General features: G+C 62.6%; 2 protein-coding genes across 13 annotated transcripts; one reads left to right on the top strand and one right to left on the bottom strand.

Annotated features, from left to right (window-relative positions):
* Nucleotides 1–3,129: 3,129 nt before the first annotated feature.
* On the top strand, nucleotides 3,130–26,013 carry GRIN1 (glutamate ionotropic receptor NMDA type subunit 1). 12 transcript variants are annotated; one of them, XR_005058348.2, is made up of 22 exons: nucleotides 3,130–3,883; nucleotides 6,152–6,286; nucleotides 8,469–8,645; nucleotides 10,499–10,561; nucleotides 11,333–11,433; nucleotides 15,642–15,763; nucleotides 15,830–16,004; nucleotides 16,965–17,109; nucleotides 17,207–17,290; nucleotides 19,084–19,225; nucleotides 19,302–19,429; nucleotides 19,632–19,796; nucleotides 19,870–19,988; nucleotides 20,104–20,216; nucleotides 20,287–20,435; nucleotides 20,544–20,701; nucleotides 20,888–21,049; nucleotides 21,253–21,362; nucleotides 21,470–21,615; nucleotides 22,790–22,900; nucleotides 24,784–25,000; nucleotides 25,157–26,013. XR_005058348.2 is itself a non-coding variant. In XM_037007566.2 (21 exons), exons 1-21 carry the CDS (start codon nucleotides 3,626–3,628, stop codon nucleotides 24,898–24,900), a joined length of 2,880 nt encoding a protein of 959 aa, XP_036863461.1. In that variant the 5' UTR covers nucleotides 3,130–3,625; the 3' UTR covers nucleotides 24,901–26,013. The 12 variants fall into 12 exon arrangements, 11 of the variants coding, with proteins under 11 accessions (XP_036863461.1, XP_036863462.1, XP_036863463.1 ...); XM_037007566.2 differs by having other exon boundaries at nucleotides 24,784–26,013; XM_037007567.2 differs by lacking the exon at nucleotides 24,784–25,000 and having other exon boundaries at nucleotides 3,131–3,883.
* Nucleotides 25,887–27,346, bottom strand: LRRC26 (leucine rich repeat containing 26). Its single transcript, XM_037007577.2, has 2 exons — nucleotides 26,527–27,346; nucleotides 25,887–26,430 (listed from the first exon to the last, which is right to left on the bottom strand). Exons 1-2 carry the CDS (start codon nucleotides 27,188–27,190, stop codon nucleotides 26,096–26,098), a joined length of 999 nt encoding a protein of 332 aa, XP_036863472.2. The 5' UTR covers nucleotides 27,191–27,346; the 3' UTR covers nucleotides 25,887–26,095.
* Nucleotides 27,347–27,524: the final 178 nt, after the last annotated feature.

Raw genomic sequence — 27,524 nt, 5'->3', positions numbered from 1 at the left:
TTAACACTGTTTTTTTTTACTGCTCCAGGGAACAGCCCACCCATATGGGGTTCTCCAGAAGCAGATGCTGAGAGGGAGTTTGGGGTGCAGAATAGCTGTTGGAGTTCAATGCCATGCAAGGAGAGGCAGCAGGCTCGGGCAGCAGAGGGTCAGTTGGCAACACCAGACTGTGAAAGCTTGGCCAGGTTAGCATGGAGCTCTGCCTGGCTCAGTCACTGGGCTTGGGGACAGTACGGCCAGGCACAAGGCAGCTGTCTGAAAGCAAGGCTGCCCCTGGAGGAGCTGACGCCCAGGGGCTGCCTTCCAGCCACTCTCCAGAGCTGGGCAGGGATCACCATGTCCACCACACCACCGCCCCCCACCACTTAGGGACTGCCTAGCCTAGGACGGTCCCCACCCACTCCCCCAGGGCTCCTGCAGCCTTTGCAGTCAGTGAGAGAACGGCGAGCAAACAGCGGAGAACCTGTCCGGCAGACACCTAGAAAAGCCACCCAGCCCCCTCTTCCTGAACTAGGAGAATTCAGCTCAGGCCGATTCAGTGTGAAAGACACCAGCAGCTAGAAGAGGGAGGTCCCCATGAGGGAGGGGAGCGGCTGTCCCGGAAACAGAGTCCGGAGCTGATGGACTGAAACCCCTGGCGACATTCAAGGAGGCATCACATCTGTTAAATGAGAGTGCATCGCTATAAACAAAAGGGAATGCAGAGGCTCTTGGAAATTAAAAATAGCGTTGCTGAATAAAGCCCGGTAATTAATTTGGAAGACAAAAAACTGGAAATCTGCCAGAATATATATAGAAAAAAAGGTAGAAAGCATGAAAGGAACAGTTAGAAGCCTATTCCTGTGCCTCTCAGATCTTCCTGTGCAGACAAACCATCTGCGGATCTTAAAATGCAGATTCTGACTGGGGGTCCGGGGCAAGCCTGAGGCTCTGAAGTTCCTACATCTTCTCCACAAATATAGATTAGAAGAGAACTCACTCCACCCTGGAAAAGCACCTATGAAACCCTACAGCTGTTGTCAGGGCTTCTGATCTGGCTGAAATCCTGGGGAGGAACCCTGAGTGGTCTGCTTGAGTCATGTGGTGACTGGGGTTACGGGTAGACGGACTGAGGCCAGGGAGGGGCTGTGCCTGTGACTGACAGCCCTTACTAGAGTCCAGGGTGGGAGCGGGGCAGGGGGCGGAGCAGCTCCCCCCACACGGGGCTGTGTTCCCAAAGGAAGGGCTGGCCATTGTGCAGAATGAGTGAGTACTAAGGCAGCCGTGTACCCAAGAGCACCTCCCTGTAGGGGTCCTGGGCCACAGGGCCCCCCTCCCCACCTGGCAGGGGCAGCTTCCAGGCCTCTTTGGTCCTCCTGATGGAATGTGACTCATCAGGATTCAGAGGCACCCAGGTCCAGGTGGCTCCACCTGTTGCAGCAGGGCAAGGCAAGATCAAGGCCTGTGGCTACTCCCCCACAGCCCATGAAGGGGGTCGTGGAAGAAGCCCACAAGGCAAAATGGAAAGTAGAGCCCAGGGGAGGCTCACTTGTGGGAGGGGGCCGAAGCCTGGGGGCAGGCGGGATCTCCACCTCATCCCCGAACATGGGGGATTTGTGCAAAGGGCTCCAGACAAAAACTTGAGTGCCAGCAGCTTGGGGAGGTGGTGGTGTGCTGGTAAACTGATCCTCTAGAGGGGGAAGCCCAGATTCAGAGGTCTGGCGATTTCCCTGGCACAGATTCTCCCTCCACGGCCAATTTCAAGCTCCCAGCTGTGTAACAACCAGCCCACAGGTTTCTGAATATTTAGAAGTTGCCTCTCCAGGGCCAGTAGGATCCATTTCAGCCCTGGTGGGGGAGAGGGTGGATGCGAGCGGCCAGGCCCCCTGGCTGCAGCCCCCAGCTGAATCCCTTCCTCCCAGCATGAAGCCGTCTGGGCTGCAGAGCTGGCTGACCCGGTGGATGGCTACCTGCCGGCGTTTCCCCACGCCACCTCCAAGCTCTGACCTGCCAGCAGCCACAGAAGTTTGGAGGTTTGCCACAGACCCTGTGGAGATGTGGCCAGCTCTGGGCCCCTGAGCGACCCCACATGCCCTCCTGTGAGCCCACAGGAGCAGTGAGCATCCCCAGGGCTGGTGTTCTTCCACGGTGGATCTCAATGCTGGAGCAGACAGAGGTGTGGGGCTGCAGCAGGACGCAGCGGATGAGCCCCTAAGCAATGACTGCTTTGAGAGAGAAGGGGTAGAGGCAGGGAGCACCGCTCAGCGCCAGGGGCGTCCTGCAGTGTGGCTGGGGGGAGGTGTCAGCCTAGTGGTGAGAACGGCAGGAGGACAGAGACTGTGACCCTCGGGGGAGGAGCACGGCTCCTCTCCACTACCCAGAGTATCACTTAGATGTGGGGACAACCCTGCTTTGTCCCCACTGGGGGCTTTTGCTGTTGGGTCTGCAGAATCCTCAGTTGCTATTGGAAACGGCGATGTCACTGGCAGGGGGCGGAGCTTCAGCTACCCTTTGAGTCAGGGAGGGGAAGTCCAATCCAGGGGTGGTGGGGACAGAATCAGGACCATGAAGGCCAGAGGGCTGAGGGAGGCTCTGGAAAGGGGCAGAGGGAGTGGGGGCTGGGGGCGAACGAGGACGGGGCAGCAGAGGGGAAGGGTGGAAGCGGGGGCCAGGACGCCCAGCTGGGCACACGCCTCGCAGGAGCAAATGCCTCCTGATGTCAACCCGAGTCCCATCTGCTGTGGACACAACTCCCCCTGGCCTTGGTCTTTCCACAGCTGGTTTGGGTCCAGACCCTAGACTTTCCTGGAAGGTCCAGCTCAACATGGGGGCAGCCATGTTATCCCTTCTATTTTTCTCAAACCTGGGGGAACGGGAATCAAAGTCACATGGTCAGCCAGATAGGGTCTCTCCCCAATTTTTGAGCCATCTGGCGAGGGGGGCCCCGCTCTCCCTCCCTCAGAGCTCCTCCACACCCGGGGGTCCCCAGCGGGCAGTCAGGCCCCGGAATTTCACTGACTGTGGTGAGGACTCGTGCACGCGCGTGCGCGCCTCCACACACAGGCATCACGATGCAATCGGGCACGTTAAAAGACAGGCGGGACTGCTCGCGGTGAGACGGACCCCCCTGCCCTCCCCAAACTCACGTTCGAGGCAGCCCAGCCCCCGCCCGGCGAGCCCCCACCCGCGCGCACGCGGGCCTCCTCGCTCGCGCGCTGACACGCTCGCACAGACGCAGGCGCGCGCTCGGCGCCCCCCTTCTGCTCGGCGCCGGGAAGCGGGGGCGGCGGGAGGGACAGGAGACGCTGGCCCCGTTCGCCGCTCTGCAGTCGCCGCAGCGTCGGGACCCGGACCAGCCGAGCCGCGGACGTGCCGCCGCGTGTCCTCTCGGCGCCGGGAGCCCGGAGCCGCGCGGGGACCCGCTTCAGCACCGCGGACAGAGCCAGACGCACGGGCGGGCTCCGAGACCTTCCCTCGGGCACCCCCTTCCCTCCCTCAGGCGTCCCGGGACTGAGGCTCCCGCGGAAGACGTGGCGCCCCACGCTCGCGGGACCGGGTGCACGCAGGACGGCCGGGGCGCCCCGCTGGGGATGCGCCGAGGGCCCCGCGTTGGCGCTGCCCGGAGCCAGGGCGCTGCCCGGAGCCCATGAGCACCATGCGCCTGCTGACACTCGCCCTGCTCTTCTCCTGCTCCTTCGCCCGTGCCGCCTGCGACCCCAAGATCGTCAACATCGGTGCGGTGTTGAGCACGCGGAAGCACGAGCAGATGTTCCGCGAGGCCGTGAACCAGGCCAACAAGCGGCACGGCTCCTGGAAGATCCAGCTCAACGCCACCTCCGTCACCCACAAGCCCAATGCCATCCAGATGGCCCTGTCGGTGTGCGAGGACCTCATCTCCAGCCAGGTGCTTGCCGCCCCCCATTCCGATCCGCCGGCTCCCGCCCCTCCCCCCCTCCTGCTGCCCCAGTTCCATTTCATCCTTCCCTAGCCCTCCCTCTTGCATCCCTGAAGAGAGGACCCCCGAGTGATCTGGCGGACCCGGCGGCTGCCCGCCCCCATTTGCCCATGCTGAGTTCTGGGCAGGGCTGGTGTCACTAGCAGCCAACACCAACGTTGGCCGGTGCCACATCTCAGACCCCAGACCGGCCACCTGCCTCCCTGGCCAGTCCTCACAGGGGTCCCAGGGCTCCAGGCCCTGACCGGTGTGTGCAGACACGTGGCAGGCATTTATCTGGAGGCTGGTTTCCTGCCGTGTGCTTGTGGGGGCGGGTGTTCCCGGCGCAGGCCCGCCCAGCCGCCTTGCTCGCACTGCGCAGTGCTGGGATCAGAAAGGGCCTGCGGCCTTTGTTTCTGCTTCTAGACCTCCTACCTTTCCTCCCCCTCCCCCACGTGCGGTCTTCCTGACCTGGGAAATGGCCCAGGTGTTCAGCAGGGTGATCTGTAGTATGGGAGCGCAGCTACGGGTGGTGGCGTGGGCACAGAGCCGCTGGCCGCTGGCCCTGCGGGGGAGGACACGACTCCTGGGATTTTGCCTGTGGGAGCTGTCCGCCCCTGGGCCGCGCTGCCAGCGGGATGCCTGTGAAGCCACAGATCACTGCAGCACAGCCCTTTACATGAGAGGCAGAGCCAGCAGTGGGCCGGCACTGCTCACACATGCTCACGTCCAGCCCTGTTCATGGAGAGATGCACAGACTTACACTAGCATGTGCTCTTGCACGTCAGCATTATGTAATCCACTGCACATGCTCACATACACCTGTCCACTCACATGCATGTGCCACACAGTATTTGGCACACCCAGGTGCACATGCAAGTGTGTGCTCACACACCTGGCTCAATCAAGAATGCACACGCAATACACATACGGCTGTCAGGCAAACAGTGCACACACTCATGAGCACCCTCATGGTCACACACATGCACACATATACTCATGCAAATGCTGGCTGCCACCTCTGGGTGCAGACAGGGCTGAGGGTGGGTGGGATCAGTCCAGCAGCTCCAGCTGCTCAGCCTGGACAGAGCTTCACTCAGAAATCTCCTCCCACCCCTCAGCCCGGGAGCACCGAGGGCCAAGGGCCAGGACTGGGTGAAGCCTCTGGTCACACGCTTCATCTGGGCCAGGGAAGAGACATGGAGTGGTCAGAGAGTCAAGGTCCCCTTTCTGTGGATCCCTCTCTGACTCACTCACAGTTGCACTGAAATCACTGTCCCCTCGGAGAACAGCCAGTACCAGGAGCAAAGAGACAGCAGCAGCTGTCACTCACAGAGCACCGGCTCTGTGCTGGCACGACAGTCACTGTGCCTGCCACCTGGGGCCAGCGCATGCCCCCCTCCCATTTGCAGGAGCAGGTGGTCCCTGCCCCTCAGAGAGGGGACAGCAGAGTTGAGACACAGGTCCTCCTAGTGTAGGGCACCACGGAAATCACCAGGTTATCTGTCCCACCTGTCTCCCTGTCACTGGCTTCAGACCTGCCCACAGGGGCCTTGGTCCCGGCAGGAAGCTGGCTGCCTCCCAGCACCTCCCTTGCCTTCCTTGATCTTGAAGTCAGCCCTGGGTTTTGTTTGGACGGAGCCCAGGCTGCCCTGGAAGACAGCAGCAAAGGACTGAGGCCCTGGGTGGCCTCTCGCCGCGTGGTTTCTCCTGCTAAAGCGAATGCTCTCCCCTGCACTGAGCAGATGCAGACCTGCAGGAGCTGCCCTCTGTCTCTGGAGCCTGACCTCCACCTACCTCTGGCCCAGGAGGAGGGACAGTGGGTGCCTGGGTGCGGCTGTCACAGGACGCAGGACCAGCCATTCTCCCCGGCTACACAGGGGGTGCATCCCACCCTGGGGGCAGCATGTTCAGCCCTGGGGCTTCCAAAGGACAGGCCTTCACCTGCCCATACCTCAGGGTGTTGCCCCCAGGTGGCAGGGGCAGCCTGAGGAGGGGTCTTCATCTGTGTGTCTCCTGGCTCCAGAGTCTTACTCTGTCTCTGATTTGTCCCTACAACTCATTTATACTCAGGGGGTGTCTGTGGGCCTCGCCTCCTGTCTGTGGTTATGAACCCCAGGACTGTGAGCACAAACGGGGCCCTGGACACTGCCCCACTGCCTGTCTGGCCCAGCCTCTGCTGCATCTGGTGCCCAGCCTGCTCCCTGCTCCGGCTGACCCTGTCCCCTGTGTCCTCAGGTATACGCCATCCTAGTCAGCCACCCACCTACCCCCAACGACCACTTCACTCCCACCCCCGTCTCTTACACCGCCGGCTTCTACCGCATCCCCGTCCTGGGGCTGACCACCCGCATGTCCATCTACTCGGACAAGGTAAGTCTGCCCGTTGGATGGGCACCCAGCCAGCTCTGCTCCTGCGTCCAGGGGCCCTGGAAGCTGCCCAGTGAGAGGGGCGGGGCTCAGACAGAGGTGCTCAGAACATGGGCTCCAGGCTCGAGGAGCAGCAGGGGGCAGGTGAGCACACGGGTTCACACATGCTCATGCACCCCCGCACACACTCATAGTCTCAGACACACACAGGCTCACTTACACTCATGCACACCAATAATACGCAAACTCATGCAGACTCACAGGTACCAACAAATCCATACACTCACTCACACCTACATATATCTGTGAACACACACACAACACCTTCAGGCAACACACACATTTGCATGCATGCACTCACACTCATGTGCACATTCACTTAAACGAATGTGTCCCCCCTCCAACACACACTGTTCACACACTTGTACTCACACTTGTCACACACCCATGCACTTAGGTAGGCACCCACTAGCAGCTGACAGGCTCCAACAGTGAGCCCTGGGAGGCAGCAGGGGTCCTTTCGGTGGGAGGAGCATGGACAGGGAGGCCTCCTGCACAACGTGGTGGGCAGACTTTGGAGAGTGGGAGAGGGGCCCCAGGGGTAGGAAGGCCTGTGGCCTGCAGGGTAGCCATGTGGCTGTGGCTCCCAGCCCTGCCAGGGGTGTCCACAGAGGTGAGGGGTGGGTCTGCCCAGAGATGAAAGGAGAAAGATGGGTCACCTGATGGTGATTATACAGCAACTTGCTACGCTGATGGACAGTGACTGTAGTGGGGCGGGGTGGGGGGACTTGGTGAGGGGGGGAGCCTGGTAAACATAGTGTTCTTCGTGTAATTGTAGATTAATGATAGCAAAAATAAATAAATAACTAAATAAATAAAATTAAGAAAGATAGGTCACCTGGAAGGGCCCTGAGGTGTGGGTCAAGGGGAGGCCGGTCGGCCCCCTGACCTGAGCTCTGGAAGCCCCAGCGTACAGCCCAGCGCCCAAACTGCTGGGAGGCACTTCGCCCTTGGGGAGGAGTTGGGGAGCCTCCTGAGTCCTCCAGCCACGGCCTCCTTTGTCTGTCCAGGGGGAGAAAAGACCCGGACTGAGGAAAGGGGCGGGCGGAACACGGGATGCTGGGAGGAGGGGCGCCCCCTCAGCACGAGGCCCTGGCTCAGACCCAGACTGCGGCCCGGCTCTGATCCAGCCCAAGGGCAGACCTCACAGGTCCACCCGGCCCCACACGTGGGCCAGCCCATAGCCGATCTGTGCCCCACACATGGACCAGGAGGGCCTGGGTCAGAGCTAGCGCCAGACCCCAGAGAGTCCTCTTGCAGCCACGTCACCAGGCAGAGGACTGATGGAGGCAAAGGGGCATCCGTGCACGTGGGCCCCAAGGCACTGCCCCGGGCCGCAGGGAGGGAGCAGGAGAGGAGGAATCTGCAGGATGGACGGGGATCCACAGGGGCGCAGAGGGACCAGTGCGCCCTACGGACAGGGAGGGCCTAGGTGAGGGGGCAGGGGCTGCCCCTGCCTGTGTCCTGCACGTACCCCTCACTGGGGTCGGGGCACACAGAGAGCGAGGCAGGGTCAGCGAGCAGCCGCCACTGGATGAAGGGAAGTGAGGAGACACTTGAGTGAAGACTTCCTGACAAATGCGACCATTACAATTTGGGAAGGACCCTGCTTGCCACCCCACTGGGGCTCTTCGAGAGGTTGCATGTTGTTAGTGAGAACGTCCTGAGGGGTGAGCTCATCCCTGAAACAACCCAGACACCCCATGTCTCTGTCAGGGTGCTGCCGGGCCAACACCCAGCCTCTGATTCTGATCAGATGATGGGGAAGGGGAGAAGCCAGTGGTGGGGGGCAGTAGGGACTCGAGTCTGGTAGGTGTGTCCCAGGGGCATGAGGACAGAGGTGGGGAGAAGGGGACTCCCGGGTGTGGCAGGTGCCCCCAGGGTGTGAGGGCAGAGGTGGGGGTGTGGCAGGCACCCCCAGGCTGTGAGGGCAGAGGTGGGGGTGTGGCAGGCACCCCCAGGCTGTGAGGGCACAGGTGGGGATGTGGCAGGTGCCCCCAGGGTGTGAGGGCAGAGGTGGGGGTGTGGCAGGCACCCTCAGGCTGTGAGGGCAGAGGCGGGGAAGCGACAGGGTGCACCGCCCCCCGGGGTCCCGCGCAGCCCCTCAGCCCCCCTGTCCCCGCAGAGCATCCACCTGAGCTTCCTGCGTACGGTGCCGCCCTACTCCCACCAGTCGAGCGTCTGGTTCGAGATGATGCGCGTGTACAGCTGGAACCACGTCATACTGCTGGTCAGCGACGACCACGAGGGCCGGGCCGCGCAGAAGCGCCTGGAGACGCTGCTGGAGGAGCGCGAGTCCAAGGTGAGCCCGCGGCCTGCGGGCGCGGAGCCGCCGGAGCAGGCGCAGGGCAGCCGCCCGCGCCGTGTCTGTGGCTGTGTGTGACACCCTCTCTTTCCATCCTGCACGCTCAGCACCACCACGTCTGGCGAGCGCCCGCCCCAGCCTGTCCTCGGCTCATTTCACTCGCTTCTGCCATTAGTCGAAATCTCCTTCGTGTCAGTCCCTGCGGGGCGAGGGCAGGACCACCTGGAGCTCTGCAAACACCCTGCCCTTTGCAGTCTTCCGGGGCGCCCGCAGGGCGCCGCCACCGCACCCCATGGCCCTCCCCGAAGGAGCCCGCCCTCCCTCCTGCGACCAGTCCCCTGACCTTGCTGCCTGCCGCCCACTCACAGCCCCATCCCCGGCCCGCCAGGCCTGGCTCCCCTCGCAGGGACGCCCCTCCTCGCCTCTCCGCACCCCTTCCACGGGAGGGACCCAGACTCCTCCAAGGGACCAATCACACACACGGACACGCCCCCAGCCCGCCCCCACTCCCTGCGGCCACAGAGAGGAGTGATTTCCGGGGGTCCAGGCGACCCCCACCCCTTCCTTACGCGTCCCTACTGCCATCCTGCAGAAGAGCTGGTGCCCTCCAGACGAGGCCCAGGAGCCCACCTTCACTCAGCCCAGAGCCCTGGGCATTCAGTACCCTGGCCACTGCCCATGCCCCCACCCTGGGTTGGGTGGAGGCCAAGCTGTGCAGAAAGGGAGGGAGGCCCAGGTGTGGAGGGCCCCAGGAAGCCAGGCCAAGGGGGTGGCAGGGGGCATCTTCTGTCTGTGAAGTCACAGCAGGTTCACCAAATGTAGTGCCAATCCCAGGCCTCCAAGCTGCTCTAGGCCCCCCAGGGAGTAGGGGGCACTGGCTGTGGGGTCAAGTGAGGCAGACCCAGTGGGCCCTGGGGGTCTTGCTGTGGGAGATGGTTTGTCCAGGAGGAGGGCTGGCTACTAGCGCATGGGGGCCCCACCCCTCCAGAGACAGCACCCAGCCCCTGGCCGACAAGAGCGTGCCCACTCACGGCTGCCCTGTGCAACCCATACGTGCCCATCACTCGCACTCCTGCACACCCAACCACACGGGCCCATGCACACAGGGACAGCAGTCAGTACCAAGACGGGTCGCTTGCTGCACACTCTCAGACCACACACTTCTGCCCACGGCCCTGCCACCAGGACACACACAGGCACGCGGCTCATGGGCACGGAGGCACACACACGCACACATGCACACTGCTAGATGGCACCAGCCCTCTCTCCCTGACAGGCTCTGCAGACCAATGCTTCCATGCAGTGCCCACACGTGGAGGTCACCCTGTGCACACACAGATTCCTGTCATACTCACTCTCCAGCGCACACGTGGGCCAACAGTGTGCACATACCCATGAATGAGGACACAAGGGAGGATGTGGAAGAGGGAGGGATGTAGGGGACAGGGCACCGGGGAGGGGTGCTCACTGCCCACTCAGGACTGACTGGGCTGGGGTGGGTGCTGTTGGGGCCACGCAGCCAGTGCATGGCAGGGTGGGGGCAGCAGGTGGAACTCCAATGGGACTTACTTGGTGTGGACATGGAAAGGGCTTCCCTTTCTCTTGAGGGTGACTGTTTCCAAGAGCACAGCTCTGTGGCTGGGAGCCTCAGTGACCCCCAGTCCCCCTTGGCCCCCAACACCACCCTAGCCCCAGCCCTACCCCAGGCCTAGGTGTTTGCGAGCTCCAGGTTACGAGCCCGTCTGCAGACGTGCCGAGGAGGTGGTGTGATTGCTTTAGCGCCGTCATTTTCAACCGTTTATAATCTTCTTCTGTGTCTGCATATTTTCTCTGTGCACATTATTCATCAGAGTAAAAAAAGGAACTATGAAAACCTCGACCAACTGTCCTATGACAACAAGCGCGGACCCAAGGTATATATGCATGGACGTGCACGCCACCCACCAACTAGGGCGCGCTGGCCTCCGGCGCCTCGGCCACTAGGGCCGCTGTCAGCCCAGCAGCGCTGCGCCGCAGGCCGGAGCAGTGAGGAGAGTGAGATGGTGAGGCAGGCAGCCGCAGGCAGAGAGGGCAGCGTGGGCCACAAGAGTGCCTACGGCCCACCCACCATGGCCTCGGCCTCGGCCTGTGCCTGAGAGGCAGGCTGCAGGAGGAGCTGCTCTCCTGGAAGTGCATGCAAATCTCTGGGACCGCCTGGGTTTCCTCGTGGAACCCAGGAGGGCACCCTCCCGCTCGGCCGCCCAGCCGCCGGTTGCCTGCAGCCAGGGCCGCTCCTGCAGGGCCTGCAGGGGCAGGCCTGAGAGGACCTCCTGTAGCTTTGGAAAAGTCGGCCCCGTCTCCACTCCCAGTTGCATTCTGAAACCGTTGTTTCCTGTCCGCTGCACGCCTCTTCCTGAGTCTCGGCCCACTTCAGCTTGCATGCTCAGTGCAACAGCAAGAACAGGAATGAGAGGTGGAGAGATGCAGAGCAGGACGCGCGCAGGAGAGCGAGCAGGCCGAAGGCAGGACCAGCTGCGGAAACCAGGCAGGCCAGGAGGCAGGCGGACAGCGCAGGTGGCAGCTGCAGGCCGAGCAGCCTTAGCTAAGCTGCCTCGGGGTTCCTAGAGGCTGCAGCCCAACTCTCGCCCCTGAGGCGCTATGTCCCCCGTCCCGGCAGTCTGCTAACACTCCTGCTCACACCGCAGGCTGAGAAGGTGCTGCAGTTTGACCCGGGGACCAAGAACGTGACGGCCCTGCTGATGGAGGCGCGGGAACTGGAGGCCCGGGTCATCATCCTCTCTGCCAGGTAGGGCTGGGCTGGGCGGGCCCCTGCCCCTGCTTCACCCAGAGCAGCACCTGGGCTAGGAGCCCACCACCTGGGGGCGCCACTGGGCTGAAGTTGAGCTTCAGCTTCCAAAATGACCTTGCCAAGGAGACCTCCTCCCCCAACACATATACCTGGTGACCTGGCAGATGCAATGACTTCTATTTTTGTCCATCCTTCCTCCCTTCTACAGTCATCTGCTGCCCCTTGCCCTGAGCTAGGAGATAGAGAAGCCCCTCCCTTAGGAAGGCAAAGGGTGAAGAATGGGGTGACACGGAGATCCAGGGTCAGGGTCAGAGAAAAGGCCCAGGTGGTGTGTGGGTGTGCAAATGAGCCCAGGTGGGAAGGACCATGGCAGATAGAGGGCCAGAGTCCTAGGACAGAAGGATTGGCCCCATGCCATGATCTTGCAGATAATTAGCCCCAGGTAGAAAGCTCCTTATCCTCAGAGAATTTATCCTCTATAACTTATCCAATATAGATACAGAATTTATCCTATAACTAACTAAGTTCTCCTGGGAAGGGAAAGGCCAAGTCCACCTTGGGACAGCAGGGAGGGCCTGGGTGGACCCACCCCACTCTCTGCCCAGTCCCATAAGCTCTGCTGGGCTCCAAAGAGTGGACAAAACAGCAGGGTTCACCCCACCCAGAGGAAGACACCCCAAGTGCTGCTGTTTGGTGGGCTGGAAAGAGCCAGCAGAGCAGGTGTCCATTGGCACATTCAGTCAACAAACCTCTGGCACAGAGCCAGGTCCTCCCAGGGCCGAGCACAGAGTGGGGACAACCAGGGCTCCTCTGACTGGGAGGTGGGAAGCAGCCCCCTCCTGCACTCATGCCGTCCGGATGATGTGTTAGGAAGGGGCCATTCCTCCACTGCCCCCATTTTACAGTGGTGATTTGGGGCTCAGAGCTGTGGGTCACTTGCTCACACCCACTGTCCAACCCTTAGAACTATGGGCAGGGCTTTGAGAGAAAGGTTTAAGGATGTGTCCAGTGAGGTCCGCCGGGCTACACTGCCCCTCCTAGGCAAAGCCCCGCCCAGAAGGGCCCCGCCCAGGGGAAAGCCCTGCTCCGCCCAGAACAAGCCCTGCCCAAGGTAAGCCTGCCCAGAAGACTTGTCAGAACCTCTCTGATTTCTGGATTTGTTTACACCTACCCTCATTCGTCATAGGGCTTGAGGGATATTCTGTGGGTGTGGTGTAATGGGTGGTTGGACCACTGGGCAGACAGATGGGCAGATGGACAGTTGGCTAGCAATCTAGTCCCCTTCATCCAGGACAGGGCAACTCAAGGAATGCATTATCCAAAAACTTAGGTGTCCAACTGTTGGGCAGTTTCACAAAGAATGAGGTCACAGGAAACTAGACCTGCCCAACCCACACATTGTCATCAGAGTGGCCACCAGGACACAGGCCAGAAAGCCACACGTAAAACCAATCCATGGAACCCCATCACACCCAGGTCCCAGCAAAGGAGTGGGGACTTCTCCCACTGTTTCCTTCTGGCCGACAAGACCCCACATCACACTGAAGCCATGGGGAAGTCCCAGGGTATGGGCAGGGAGGGGCTTGCCCTGTATTGCCAGCCCCCAAGGTCAAGAACAGGTTTGCCAGACGTGGATACAAGAAAAGGTCTGCCCAGAGAACGGGACACAGTTATGGCAGATAGTTGTGCACACATCACACACACAGGGACATGCACATGAACTAGGTGCACATCATATGCATATATACCCGACCACACACCATAAAACACCACATATACACACACATCATATTTGCACCACATATGCACCATGCACAAGCCTATGTGCATGCACACACATTTTCATGCACATATCCATACACATGCACAAACACCATGAACACATCATACACAACACATGCATTTTCGTGCACACACTATATGCACACCATGTGTACACACACGCACAACCATACATACATGTCTGTACACCTATACATACACCAGCATGACATGCACACCATACAAAACACATATCAAGCATGCATATACCACATATACACCACATGTGCATACACATATATGCACAAACATCATACACATGTTGCAGACACCATATACATGCACAGCTACACACCCATATACATGTGTACCATATATGCACCACACATGATGTCTGTGCATGCATGCAAACACATGCACTGTATACACACCATGCACACATACAAGGCATTCACATGCATTCACACACAGGCACACACACCACGCTTCTACATACACCTCCCACATGCACATACAGGCATGCTGCCACATACACTACATGCACAAAATACCAGACACATTTATACACATATGCACACCTCTATACATGTGTGTACACACCACACACACAGTATACACGTGTACTCATGTATATGTACATAAATCACACATTCACTACATGCAGCTTACATGCACATACCCCACACATGTACATAAAGCACAGCACCCGTCTTGAGTCCATGCAAGGCCCCTGGACTGTCAGGGCTGGGAGGGACCCCTTCTCTCACATGCTGGGCTCCTTGGAGCAGAGCAGCCCCAGCACCACAGCAGAGGGCAGATGGGCCCACCCAACACACCCAGGTCCCAGGAGCCCAGAAGTCCAGGCTGTCCCCAACGCAGCGGCAGAGACAAGTCTTCTTGACCCTGCACTTCAGCCTGACACATTTGGCTCCTCCTCCATGCTGAAAGCACTTTGCAGAGACATCCCATTACGCTAGTCTTAATTTTTGGTCACTTTTCTATGTGCAGAGAATTCATCTCCAAAACGTTTCATTTCTATCTTCCTGAAATTGTCTTTCCTGGGATCACCTATTCCCCTGAAACAGTTTGATAGGTCGCTCAGGCTTTTGCCTACAGGTGTAGCACTGGTTATATTGATTTGCGCAATACAAGCACAGGTATGCTCATCTGCCAAGCCAAACACCACAGACCTGAACTGTGTCGAGCAGAAGGGCCTCTGCCAGGCTTTGTGGGCATCTTTGATTGGGTATGCTGCACCCCGACATCTGCACTGGGATCTACCAGGAGACCCTGGCTGGATGCTCTCATTTGGGTCATGGGAATGGCACTGCCTGGACTACCTGTATTTGTGTGACTTGCACAGAACAGTAGCATTGTCGTTTAGAGCAAACACTGAAGGTTTGCATTCCTCTGTTGGCTAATTTTTCAGAAAATTGAGGGCAGACCCCATAGGGAGCCTAGGGCTACCTTGGTTTGCAGAGACAGCCAGTGTAAAAATAACCCACCGACAATCTGCCCAACTCCTTTGCACCCCATTGCCCATGCATTGGAGAAGCAAAATGCCAGTCATGGTCCAGGCCCACCTGGGGACAAGTCCAGCCTGGCAGGCAAGGGAAGATGGGAGCGTGGGGAGTCAGTGGCCCCCACTTTCCCTGACCAAGGAGACACCAGGCCTCAGGGACCTCACAGGGCTCACCTATGAGGACACCCTGAGAGCTCAGGACCATGTGTGCCTGAAAGGTGAGGCCTGTGCTGGGTCCTGCTGGTGGCCCCAGCCTACGGGTGGGGTGGGGCAGGGGGAGCACAGCTGCTTGCACAGACTCCAGAAAGGTGAGCAGCTTCTGCTGAGGGGCTCAGGACAGTCCCGAGGCACAGGGTCCCACAGCATCTAACCAACCAGTCCTTCTGCACACGTTTGGACTTGGCGAACCAGAGTGGGTGTGGCTTACCCAGGCAGTCCCAGGAGAACAGGCACAGACCTCACTGCCACTTACAAACTGGTGTGTCCTGGGTGCTTCAGGTTCCCCTTCTGACCCAGGGGTAGCACCGAGGATGTCGTAAGGATCAAGTAAGGTAGTCCACGTAAAGTGCTTAAAACAGTGCCTGGTACCTGGCGAGCAAACAATCAATCAGTAATGACCCACCACCACCCCAGGTCACCCTAACCCTGTCTATCAAGGGCAAGAGGCCAGCAAGAGAGGCCTGGGAAGCTCTGGGTGTCTGGGCCCCTTCCCCTCTCTAGAGTCACCACTGGTCCAGAGCGGGGGTGGGGAGGGCGTGGGGAGGGCGCGGACTGGGTACTGTCAGCTGTGCAGGGTCGCTGGACCCTGGAAGTGCTGGCAGCAGTGTAGCCCACGCTCAGCGGACCTGGGCAGCTGGGGCAGCCGCAGGCTGGTGGGTGGGGGCGCTGGGGTCCTGGCCCGTCACCCCCGTCTGCCCCACAGCGAGGACGATGCTGCCACTGTGTACCGTGCGGCTGCGATGCTGAACATGACGGGGTCGGGGTACGTGTGGCTGGTGGGCGAGCGGGAGATCTCGGGGAACGCCCTGCGCTACGCCCCAGACGGTGAGTGCTGGCCCCTCGGGTCCCGCGGGCGGGGTCCCCACGCGCTCTAAGCGGACGCTCCCCCAGGCATCATCGGGCTGCAGCTCATCAACGGCAAGAACGAGTCGGCCCACATCAGCGACGCTGTGGGCGTAGTGGCCCAGGCGGTGCACGAGCTCCTGGAGAAGGAGAACATCACTGACCCGCCGCGCGGCTGCGTGGGCAACACCAACATCTGGAAGACCGGGCCGCTCTTCAAGAGGTGGGAGGGGCCTCCCGGAGGTGGGCGGGAGCCTGCTGCTCACATCCTACAGATGCAGTCGTCTCCCCCATTTCCATCCTGTCCCCTACCCCTCCTCCACCGCCACCTCCATCTCCACTGTAATAATCGTCTTCCCGTATCCAGCACTCACACAAGCACCTGATCTGTCACTGAAGTCATGACCGCCTAACCGGCTCCAGCCCCACCTTTTAACACTGTAGCCAAGCCTGAGACCCAGCCTCACTCCCCAGGGTGACTGACAGCCCTTGGGAGGAGGCTTCTGCTGTAGGTGGGGGCTAAGGGCTTCCAGGGACCCAGAGGTCAGACAAGGAGCCCAGGGATGGTACCCGAGCCTATAGAGAGCTACGGTTGGCCTGAGACCAGGTGGATGGCCACAGTAGGGAGGGAGTTAGCTCACAGCATCCTGAACACCATGCCCACAACAGAGGTCACGTACAGCTGCAGACGTAGCCACATGCACCCAGGTACTCCAAGAGGCCAGGGCACACACGCATGTGCCACAAGTACATGCATGGGTGTGCACCCCACACAAGGATCACCTGTGCGCAAAGGTATGGCCTGATGGGCACGCCACACATGTACATGGATGTGCACACACAGTGGGACAGGACCTCCACCCTGCCTCCCCCACTCACTAGTGAACAGGCCACTGCCTCCTCCCTGGCTTCTGCCCCCTTATCTGTAAAGCAAGGATGCCTGCTGTAAGGACTGGATATCCCAACCTACAGAAAACCTGCAAAACAGGGTCTGGCACCTGGCAATTGCTGGGCCACCACAGCTGTGCTCTGTATTGGCGCAGGCAGACAGGCACACCAGCCATCAGACCCACAGTCACTGAGCTCTTTCCTGGGACTGGGGCAGTACGTGGTGCTCAGGCTGCTCAGGAGGCCAGGGAAAAGGAGTGTCCCTGATAAATGCAGCCCATGCCGTCCTCTACAGAGTGCTAATGTCTTCCAAGTACGCGGATGGGGTGACCGGCCGTGTGGAGTTCAACGAGGATGGAGACAGGAAGTTCGCCAACTACAGCATCATGAACCTGCAGAACCGCAAGCTGGTGCAAGTGGGCATCTACAATGGCACCCATGTAGGTGGGGGTCATGAGGGGGTGGGGGCTGGGGCCTTAGGGTCCTGGGGCCGAGACCCCTGCGTGGCCACCCTCCATCTCATACTCCCACCCCCAGGTCATCCCCAATGACAGGAAGATCATCTGGCCAGGTGGAGAGACAGAGAAGCCCCGAGGGTACCAGATGTCCACCAGGCTGAAGGTGGGGGCCCACCACCCTGGACACTTCGTCCAGCCCCTCAGACCCAGAGGAGGGGACAGTGAGATGAATGACCATGACAGAAGGAAGGAGGGATGGGACCTGGAGCCAGAAGGCAGGTCGGGGGAGGAGAGGAAGCTGCAGGCCCCCCCACCTCACGGGGTCTCTCCAGTGCGCCTCCTGACGCAACCCCACTTATGTCTGGGGGAGCAATGTGGGACAGGACTCCGTGGGGACCAGCTTACGAGGAACAGAGGGGCGGTGGTAGCCATTGTGCAGACCTCATCTTCAGCACGGTCTGCCCTGGGTCCTGCTCTGGCAAATGCCACCCCCATGCTCTGCTCACGCGTACAGGTGCTCCTAGCCACTCCCCACCCTAGCCTTCACAGCCTTCTGCCAGGACTGGGTCAAACTGCCCCTCTGACCCTGGCCTCTTGCTGCTGGGGGCAGTCGTCCCCAACTCCACTCTCTCCCTGGGCCTCTGGGAGCCCCCCACCCGCAGCTGGCCTTGCCCCTCACAGCTTCTCTGCATTGGTTTGCCTCACTGGGCTCATCCCTGGGTCACCTGCCTCTTGGGGGTCCCTCCCCAGCACAGGCCAGAATGTCAGACCACCAAAGGCAAGGACCCTAAATGCAGTGTGCCTGACCAACTCTCCTGGTGTCCCCAGGCCCTCTAATGTCTCTCGACCCTGCTGCCTTCTGAGCCCACTGCCCATGGCCTCTCAGTCGGACCCCTTTGTCTGCACCTGCCCCTGGGTTACCACCCCTTGAGACAGGCACGGTGGGCTTTCCCGAAGCTGACGTGGCCTCTCCCTGCAGTTCACACACCTCATGTTGCAGAGTCTGAAAGTAACAGCCAGAACACTGACCACAGATGACCCCTTCCATGCTGCAGGGGGTAGATGGTGTTTTATCTTCTTACTGGTCTCACGTTTTTTTTTAAGCACAAATGTTTATCACTTGTCTAATAGAAAACCATGAGGAAATTTTGAAAAGCGAATAAGCTCCTTGGGGGGCTACCAGACCCCCAGAGAGAAAAAATGCCCAGATGCCACCCTCATGCTGTGGCTCAGGCCTGCTCACCCTGCAGGCTCACCCTCCCGTGCCCCCTGTGCCCCGCAGAGATCCCTGCTCACTCTGCAGATTCTACTCCAACATGCTGGGATCCCTGGTCAGCACACTGTGCTAGCCTCAGCCCCTCCACCCCCATATCTGCCCTCTGTGCCCCCACCTACAGCTCCTAAGGACACAGGGGAGTGAGAGCCCAACATGAACCCCAAGGAGTGCCAGCCAGGGAAGAGGGAGGGAGGGTAGATGACCTTCCCTGCTGGGAAGGCTGAGGCCAGGAGAGGCCAGTGATCAGACAAGGCAATCCCTGGGCATCCTGTGCAGGCTCTGGGTGGACGTCAGTGGACATGCCCCTGTCCTCATGGGGCCAGGGGCAGGAAGCAGGCTCTGGCCTGGGACAGGGGTTCTCATCCCTGAGGAGCACGAGGGTGACCAGGGCAGACTTTATGTTCCCAGAGGAAAAGTGGCCCAGAGACGGGCACAGCATTTCAGGTGCCACGTGCATTCTGAGCACCGATGTGGCCTGGTGGGCCGGGTTTTCTGGGGCAGCAGGCAGATGACGCTGAGGGTGGCCTGGGAGGATGTGGACTCACCGCCTGGAGCCAAGCAGAGGTGGGGGAATGTCTGGCGTGTGGAGGGCTGCAGGGGGGTCTGGGTGTGGGAGGAGGACAGAGCCCGGGGCGGCTGAGGACAGACGGTCCAGCCCGGGTTTCCCCCTCCTCCCGAAGATCGTGACGATCCACCAGGAGCCTTTCGTGTACGTGAAGCCCACGCTGAGCGACGGCACATGTAAAGAAGCGTTCACAGTCAGCGGGGACCCGGTCAAGAAGGTGATCTGCACCGGGCCCAACGACACGTCGCCAGGCAGCCGTGAGTGCGGGACGCGGGCGAAGGCTAGGGCCCCGCACCCGGAGTACCCCGGTTACCGCCCCTACTTACCCCCTAGCGCGCCACGTGGTGCCGCAGTGCTGCTACGGCTTCTGTATCGACCTTCTCATCAAGTTGGCGCGGACCATGAACTTCACTTACGAGGTGCACCTGGTGGCCGATGGCAAGTTCGGCACACAGGAGCGGGTACGCGTGGGTCGCTGGGAGCTGTGGACCGGACGGAGCCTGAGGGTGGGGCCGGGGGTGGGCGGGGCCGGAAGGCCGGGCGGGGCCTGCGAACGAGAACGGGGTCTGGGGTGGGGGACCCCTGAGATGTGCCAGAGCGGCATCCTTTCGCCGGAGTGGGGCCACAGCCGTTCGCATCCGCAGGAGTTGTGCCACCCCCCAGGTGAACAACAGCAATAAGAAGGAATGGAACGGGATGATGGGCGAGCTGCTAAGCGGGCAGGCGGACATGATCGTGGCGCCGCTGACCATCAACAACGAGCGCGCACAGTACATCGAGTTCTCCAAGCCCTTCAAGTACCAGGGCCTGACCATCCTGGTCAAGAAGGTGAACAGGGGCCTGGCGGGGTGGGGTGCGGCCCTGGGGGGGCTCGGGCGGCGCTGACCGTCTGTCCCCGCAGGAGATTCCCCGGAGCACGCTGGACTCGTTCATGCAGCCCTTCCAGAGCACGCTGTGGCTGCTGGTGGGGCTGTCCGTGCACGTGGTGGCCGTAATGCTGTACCTGCTGGACCGCTTCAGGTGAGCGCGGCCCGGGGGCCCGGACCTGCCCACCGGCGGGGCGGGCGGAGCCGGGCGAGCGGCGGGGCAGGGCTGCCTCTCCCGCCCTCTCCCGCCCGCCCTCTGCGCCCCGCAGCCCCTTCGGCCGGTTCAAGGTGAACAGCGAGGAGGAGGAGGAGGACGCGCTGACCCTGTCTTCAGCCATGTGGTTCTCCTGGGGCGTCCTGCTCAACTCCGGCATCGGGGAAGGTGAGGCCGCGCCTGGGCCGCGTCCCGCCCCGCCGCCGCTGGCGAGGCGCTGACAGCCCTGTGCCCGCAGGCGCCCCCCGGAGCTTTTCCGCGCGCATCCTGGGCATGGTGTGGGCCGGTTTCGCCATGATCATCGTGGCCTCCTACACCGCCAACCTGGCGGCCTTCCTGGTGTTGGACCGGCCGGAGGAGCGCATCACCGGCATCAACGACCCCCGGGTGAGCCCGGCGCGGCGGGCGGGAGGGACGCAGGGCCCGCGAGGTAGGCGGGGGTCGGCCTCGGGAGGGCCGGGGAGCAGCGGTGAGCCTCGCCCTCCGACCCCGTAGCTGAGGAACCCCTCCGACAAATTCATCTACGCGACGGTGAAGCAGAGCTCGGTGGACATCTACTTCCGGCGGCAGGTGGAGCTGAGCACCATGTACCGGCACATGGAGAAGCACAACTACGAGAGCGCGGCGGAGGCCATCCAGGCTGTGCGGGACAAGTGAGGGGCGGGGCCGGGCGAGGCCCAGGGGAGGCCGCCGCGCGGGGAGGGTGAGAGCGGCCGGGCCGGAGGGGCGCGGACAGGCCTCGAGTTTTCCAGGGGGGCCGACGGGGCCGTGCGAGCGGGCGGGAGCGAGGGCGGCCCTGCAGCGGGGGGGGCGCCCGTGACCCCTGCCCCTGCTCGCAGCAAGCTGCATGCCTTTATCTGGGACTCGGCGGTGCTGGAGTTCGAGGCTTCGCAGAAGTGCGACCTGGTGACCACGGGAGAGCTGTTCTTCCGCTCCGGCTTCGGCATCGGCATGCGCAAGGACAGCCCCTGGAAGCAGAACGTCTCCCTGTCCATCCTCAAGTGAGCCAGCCTCCGGCCGTCGCTGCACCACCTTCTCCAACCCCCTCCAAGAGCCTCCCACCTGGGGCCAGACGCCCCTACCGCAGCGCCCGGTTCCTTGCCACTCCCAGCCCGCCCCAGCGCCGCCCCGCCCACTCCAGGCCCCGCCCAGCTCGCCCTCCGCCCACTCTGGGCCCCGCCTCTCGCACGCCCCGCCCACCCAGGTCCCACGAGAACGGCTTCATGGAAGACCTGGACAAGACGTGGGTGCGGTACCAGGAGTGTGACTCGCGCAGCAACGCCCCTGCTACCCTCACCTTCGAGAACATGGCAGGTGGGGACCCCCATTCCCCTCAACGCCGCTGCTGACAGTGGGTGGGTACTCTAGGGGCCCCGCGGACTGGGCAGCCAACAGCTGAGGTGCTGGGTCCCGGCCCACAGGGGTCTTCATGCTGGTGGCTGGGGGCATCGTGGCGGGGATTTTCCTGATCTTCATCGAGATTGCCTACAAGCGGCACAAGGACGCTCGCCGGAAGCAGATGCAGCTTGCCTTTGCAGCAGTGAACGTGTGGAGGAAGAACCTTCAGGTAGGGCAGGCCACCCTCCGAGGCCTGGTGCCCACGGCCCGGCCTGGCCCAGGCCCTCCTCCATCCCCACAGGCCGAAGCACTGGCTGTGGCTCCCAGGAGCCCATGGGGGCAGGACTGGAGCCAGCCAGGGCAAAGCTGGGCTCTGAGCCTCCACCTGGCCCCTCTGTCTCCAGAGTCACCTGCTGGCGCCCATTCCATAGGAGGGCAAACTGAGGCAGGGTAAGACAGGGACCCACCTGGGTGTAGCACGTGAGTCCAAGATGTATTCTGCCCTTGCCACCCCACGCCCCTCTGTACCCTCCGGGCACCCCTTTCCCTGCTGCCTTCTGTGCTCCAGTACTGCAGTCTGAATTGGGGCCCGAGCTGGCCCTGCCTGGCACTGCAGCTGTGTCTGTGGGAACTTGATGCCAGCGGGAGACAGGCTGTGCGTGAGGCAGCCACAGCCCACTTGGGATGGGGTGGGCAGTGGGGTCTGTGCAGGCCTGCAGGCTCCTGCCCCACCATCCAGTTCCAGCTTGATCCATCTCTTCTCTTTCTCTGGGTGCCTCCCCAGAGCCTGTGCGCTGGGATGCGGCTGGCAGTGCAGAGAGGAAAGGCCATGGGGGAGCCCACACACCTCTCATCTGCCCACTCTTGTTCTTGGGACCTAGTCACTGGCCTCACTAGAGGGCACAGGGCCATCCTGGCCATGAGACCAGGGGGCCAGGGTCCCAGGGGCTGCCTTCATCTATCTATCTATCTATCACTCCAATTCGTCTCGCCACCTGCCTTCAGCCCCTTGGCCCCTTCCTGAATCTTGGTGTGCCCCTCTGGGGTCAGAGTGACTGGTGGGCTCAAGGGCAACTCCTCCAGTACTCAGAGGGCCCCTCCTCCTCGGGACACCTGTAAACCAGGGCCACCCGGGGCCAGGGAGCCAGGTGGATCTCCCCGGAAGAGAGCCAGACAGGACTCAGCCCAGCCCCAGCACAAGCAAGGTCAGGCCTGAGACCCCCACGGGAACAGAGGCTGCCTGCACACGTGTGGCCGCTGGTCTGACAATCCAGCGCAGGGAAGCAGGCAGGAGCGAGGGCCTGAGTGGCCGGCCAGGCTGGGCAGCAGCCCCCAAGGAGCAGGCGAGGGCAGGTGTGGCCGCCACCCTCAGCCGTCTAATCACTTATACATATTCATTTTAGGATAGAAAGAGTGGTAGAGCAGAGCCCGACCCTAAAAAGAAAGCCACATTTAGGGCTATCACCTCCACCCTGGCTTCCAGCTTCAAGAGACGTAGGTCCTCCAAAGACACGGTAAGGGGAAGACACCCAGTCCCACGTCTCCGACTGATCTCGCCCGCCCTCCGTGTCTGTGTCCCGTGCATCAGGCGTGCCCTCTTCCCTCCTCCTCATCATCCCACTCCACCCCAACCGCTGTGGCCCTCCTGGCCTCATCTCTACTGGCCCAGCACACAGGTCTTCTCTCCAGCTCCAGACCTTTCTTGGTCCTCTCTCCCACAGGCCCTCAAGGGGTCCTCTTTCCCCGTGTGTCTCTGCATTGGTCTGCCCCCCATGCCATGACGCCATGCGCCATCTTGAAGCTATGTCATGTTGTTGGTCAGCCTCACTACCTTGGGGCCATGCCCGAGGCCCCTGGGAGCCCAGAGCCGCCCATTCCTGGCTCCTTGCCCACCAGGAGGCAGTCCCGCCTCTCCCTTACACCCGTTTCTCCAGCCTCCCTGAGAGGGCCTGCTGCCTCCTCTCCTGCCCTGCAACGTCCACAGGGAGGTGGCTGTGATGTCCCATCCGTCCATCTGTCTGGCCGCCGGCCCCGCCCCTCAGACACCTGTCTCACATGTCTCACCAGAGCCATGCCTGTTGCATCCCCTCCATGTGGTCTCTGTGTGGGCTGGGGCTGGGGGCCGGGCCTGGCCCCATTTGGGTGGACTGCTGGGGCCTGGAGTTGAAAGAGGCCTCTGGCCACAGGGGACCATCAGGTGGGGACTGGATGGGACCAGAGGGGTGGCTGCCACCCCAGGTTGAGCTGTGGCCCACAGAGCTGGGGCGCTGAGACTCCCAGACAGAGGCCCAGGAAGGGGAGGCCTCCATGGAGGAGACTAGAGCCTCAGCTCCTGAGCCCCAGCCCACCCCTCAGGGCCACAGCAGAGCAGGTCTACTCTGAGCAGCTTGTTGCACCGAATGTGCAGATGAGACAAAAGCCCCCAAATGAACCCAGCCTTGCTGGGGACACCCCGGTTCAGGTGGGGAGGGGCCACCCACAGCCAGCACAGCCCTGGGCCCACAGCAGTCCAGCCCACAGGAAGCCACAGCACCCCACAGGGTCTTATTCTGCAAGGTGAAAAGGATTTTCAGTCCCCTGGCCCGGTGCTCGGGAAGAGAGGCTGACCTCCAGGATACAGGACTTGGCCAGAGCGATCTGAGTGCAGGGCAAAGCCACCAGGGTGCCCCACCGGGGGCCTGCGAGGCCTGGCTGCTCCACTTCCCAGGAGGGGCTCAGCCCTGGAAGGGTGGGCAGAGCGTGAGGGTCACCCAAGCCCAGGAAATTGGACAGAGCCTGAGCCAAGGGCCCCACCAGGGGCGTGGGAAGAGGAGGGTGAGAGGGCAGGACCAGAGAGGATCAGGGGTGGGGATGGGGGACAGGGTATCCTGGCAGACAGCACTTTTTGGGCAGGCAGCTGAAGAAGGGGCATAAAAGTCATGCAGACGATGGGTCACTTCCTGAGGGTGTTACTGACTCCCGCCCACCCCCACCCCGTGCTCCCACCCAGAGCAGACACGCACATCCCTTAGCCGGCCCATGTGCAGCTCAGGCCTTCATGGTGCCTTTCTGGGACACATTCACAGCGGACTCCACTGAGCCTCCCTGGGCACCAGGGACCGTCCCCCAGGCCAGCCCTGGTACCATGTGCACTGCAGGGATGACAGGGGCACTGCCATCTGGGGGGCCTGGGCGGGGGAGGGCAGCCCAGCTCCCACCTTGTTTCGGGCTGGGTGCCTGCTTGGAGGGAGGCCTGGGTGGAGGGCGCTGTTGGGAGGGGTTGGGTCTGTCCGGCTGCTGAGATCCTCTGCCCCTGTCCTGTGGCCAGTCTGGGCCAGGGCGGCACTGGGCGCTCAGGGCTGGGGTCCCTGGTGGCTGGCGGGGCCAGCGGGTATTGATTGTTGGTTCTTATTTATAGAGCACCGGGGGTGGACGCGGCGCTTTGCAAAACCAAAAAGACACAGTGCTGCCGCGACGCGCTATTGAGAGGGAGGAGGGCCAGCTGCAGATGTGTGCCCGTCATAGGGAGAGCTGAGACGCCCTGCCCGCCCTCCTCTGCCCCCCTCCCCCGCAGACAGACAGACAGACGGACGGGACAGCGGCCCGGCCCACGCAGAGTCCCGGAGCACGACGGGGTCAGGGGGAGGAGCGCCCCCCAGCCTCCCCCAGGCCGCGCCCTCCCGCCTGCCCGCCGGTCGGCCGGCCGGCCGGTCCACCCGTCCCGGCCCTGCGCATGCCCCCCGAGCATCAGGGCTGACGGGCCGCCTTGTCTGTGTATTTATATTTTGCAGCAGTACCATCCCACTGATATCACGGGCCCGCTCAACCTCTCAGATCCCTCGGTCAGCACCGTGGTTTGAGGCCCCCGGAGGCGCCCACCTGCCCAGTTAGCCCGGCCAAGGACACTGATGGGTCCTGCTGCTCGGGAAGGCCTGAGGGAAGCCCACCTGCCCGAGACTGCCCACCCTGGGCCTCCCGTCTGTCCGTCTGCCCTGATGCCTGGTGGGCAGCCCCTGCTGGACCGAGGCGCGGACCAGAGCGGCTGAGGACAGGCCAGAGCTGAGCTGGCTGGGCAGGGCCACAGGGCACTCCGGCAGAGGCAGGGCCCTGGGGTCTCTGAGCAGTGGGGAGAGGGGCTAGGACGGCCTGGGTGGAGGGGCTCGGAGCAGAGACTGAAGCCCCATCCTTCCCAGCCACTACCAGAACCTCAGTGGGGACCCCCGCCGCAGCTGGCTGGGTCACCCCTCCTCCAGCTCCAGCCCCTCCCAGCCTGGCTCCACCCCCCTCCTTTTCTGACCCTCATCCCTTCTCCGCTTGACCCCGTCCTCCGAGCTGGTCCTGCCCTTTCCCATCAGCAGACCCTGATCCCCCAGCTGGCAGCTGCTCCTGGGGACACCCTCGGGCTCCCGGCTGCTCCAATGTGTCCCTCCTCCACACTGAGGGGGCTGCGTCTTCTCTTCGTCTCCGGCCTGCAAACCATAATGGCCTTCCCCAGAGGCCGGCTCGGGACCAACCTCAGACCTGCCTACCCCCTTGTACAGGCCTACCCCTTCCCCATGCGGCCCCTCCGTCCCAGGGACCCGGCGCGCGCCGCCCCCCTGACCCGGTGTATGCAGTGGTGATGCCTAAAAGAATGTCACGAAATTTCGGCCTATGTCACTTGTTGACGCCAGCAGGGAGTGTGGAGGGCAGGGGATAGGGGGCGAGATTCGAGGGCAGCCGTGGTCCATTCAGGCATGGACAACGGGGGCGGCGGCATCGGCGGCGGCGATGGGGCTCCCAGCGTCCGTGGGCGAAGCTGGGCCCGGGCAGGAGTCTGGTGGTCTCCTTGGCGGGCGGCGGGCAGCGGCGCGGCGGCGGCGCGCCCGGCAGGCGGTAAGCACCGAGCCCAGCGCCAGGCAGGCGGCCAGGCTGGCGAGGAAGGAGCCGGGCCCGAGCGCGTAGACCACGGCTAGGTCCCGCGCAGCGAGTGGCTTCGTGCAGTGGCTGAAGGCGGTGTCGGGGAAGGCGGTCACGGGGCTGAGAGTCAGGCGCCCCGGAGACACGCAGTGCAGCGTCTCAGCCTCTGCGGGACACCGGCGCGGAGTTGAGGAGGTGGTGGCAGCGGCTGCCGTCGCCCCCGCCCCGCCCCGCCCCGCCCCGCCCCGCCCCGCCGGCTCACCTGGCGCCGGCCGCGGGTGGTTGCGCAGCCAGGCGCAGAGCGGGCGCAGCGCGCAGCCGCAGGCCCAGGGGTTGCCACGCAGGCGCAGGGCGTTGAGCGCGGGCAAGCTGGCCAGCAGGCCCGGCGCGAGTGTAGACAGCTCGTTGTCCTGCAGGCTGAGCGCGCTCAGGTGCGGGAGCGCGCCCAGCGCTGTGGGCTCCAGGAGCGCCAGCCGGTTGCCGGCTAGCGAGAGGGTGCGCAGCGCGCGCAGCGGCGCGAAGGTGCCGGGCTCCAGCGCCTCCAGCTGGTTAGCGCTGAGGTCCAGCAGCTCCAGCGCGGCCAGGCCCCAGAAGGCGCGCGCGTGCACCCAGCGCAGCCTGTTCTCGCGCAGGCCCAGGTGCTGCAGCGCGCCCGCGCCCATGAAGGCGCCGGGCGGCAGCGCGCGCACGCGGTTGTGGTCCAGCAGCAGCACGCGCACGCGCCGGCTCAGGCCCGCGGGTACGGCGACCAGCGCGCGCCCGGTGCAGTTAGCCTCGCCGCCAGGAGTGCACTCGCACAGCGCGGGGCAGCCGGGGGCTCCCGAGTGTCCAGGAGGAGCGGCCGCGGTGGGTGTCTGGGCCCAGACTGGCCAGGGCCACAGCAGGAGCAGTAGCGACGGCCGCGCGAGAAAGGCGGGGCTCCGCATGGGGGCGGTGGGAGGCCTGCTGTCCGCTGAGTCCCCGGAACCCCTGCGTCCCCGCGGCGCCCGCACGAATGTCAGCCTTTCGGCCTGAGCCCGGCAGTTCCTGCCCCGCGCCTAGGGCGGGGGCCGGGCACACAGCCAGCGCCCTGCGCTGCCAGCCACCTGTCCCGGAGTTCCAGGCTCCTCCTGGCGCTGCCGAGAAGCCCCCCTTTGTATGGGTTCACCAACCCACGCCCCCGTGGCCTGTGCTGCAGCTGTACCCCCCCCACACACACACACCGGACTCATGGATGGGACACACTGGAGTCAGTGTGCCCTTCTCACCCCAGTCTCGGTC

Source organism: Manis javanica, chromosome 2 (genome assembly GCF_040802235.1).
Source record: "Manis javanica isolate MJ-LG chromosome 2, MJ_LKY, whole genome shotgun sequence".
NCBI classification, from domain to species: domain Eukaryota; kingdom Metazoa; phylum Chordata; class Mammalia; order Pholidota; family Manidae; genus Manis; species Manis javanica.
Note: the sequence above shows the minus strand (reverse complement) of the source record. Positions and strands in the feature narration are given on the sequence as shown.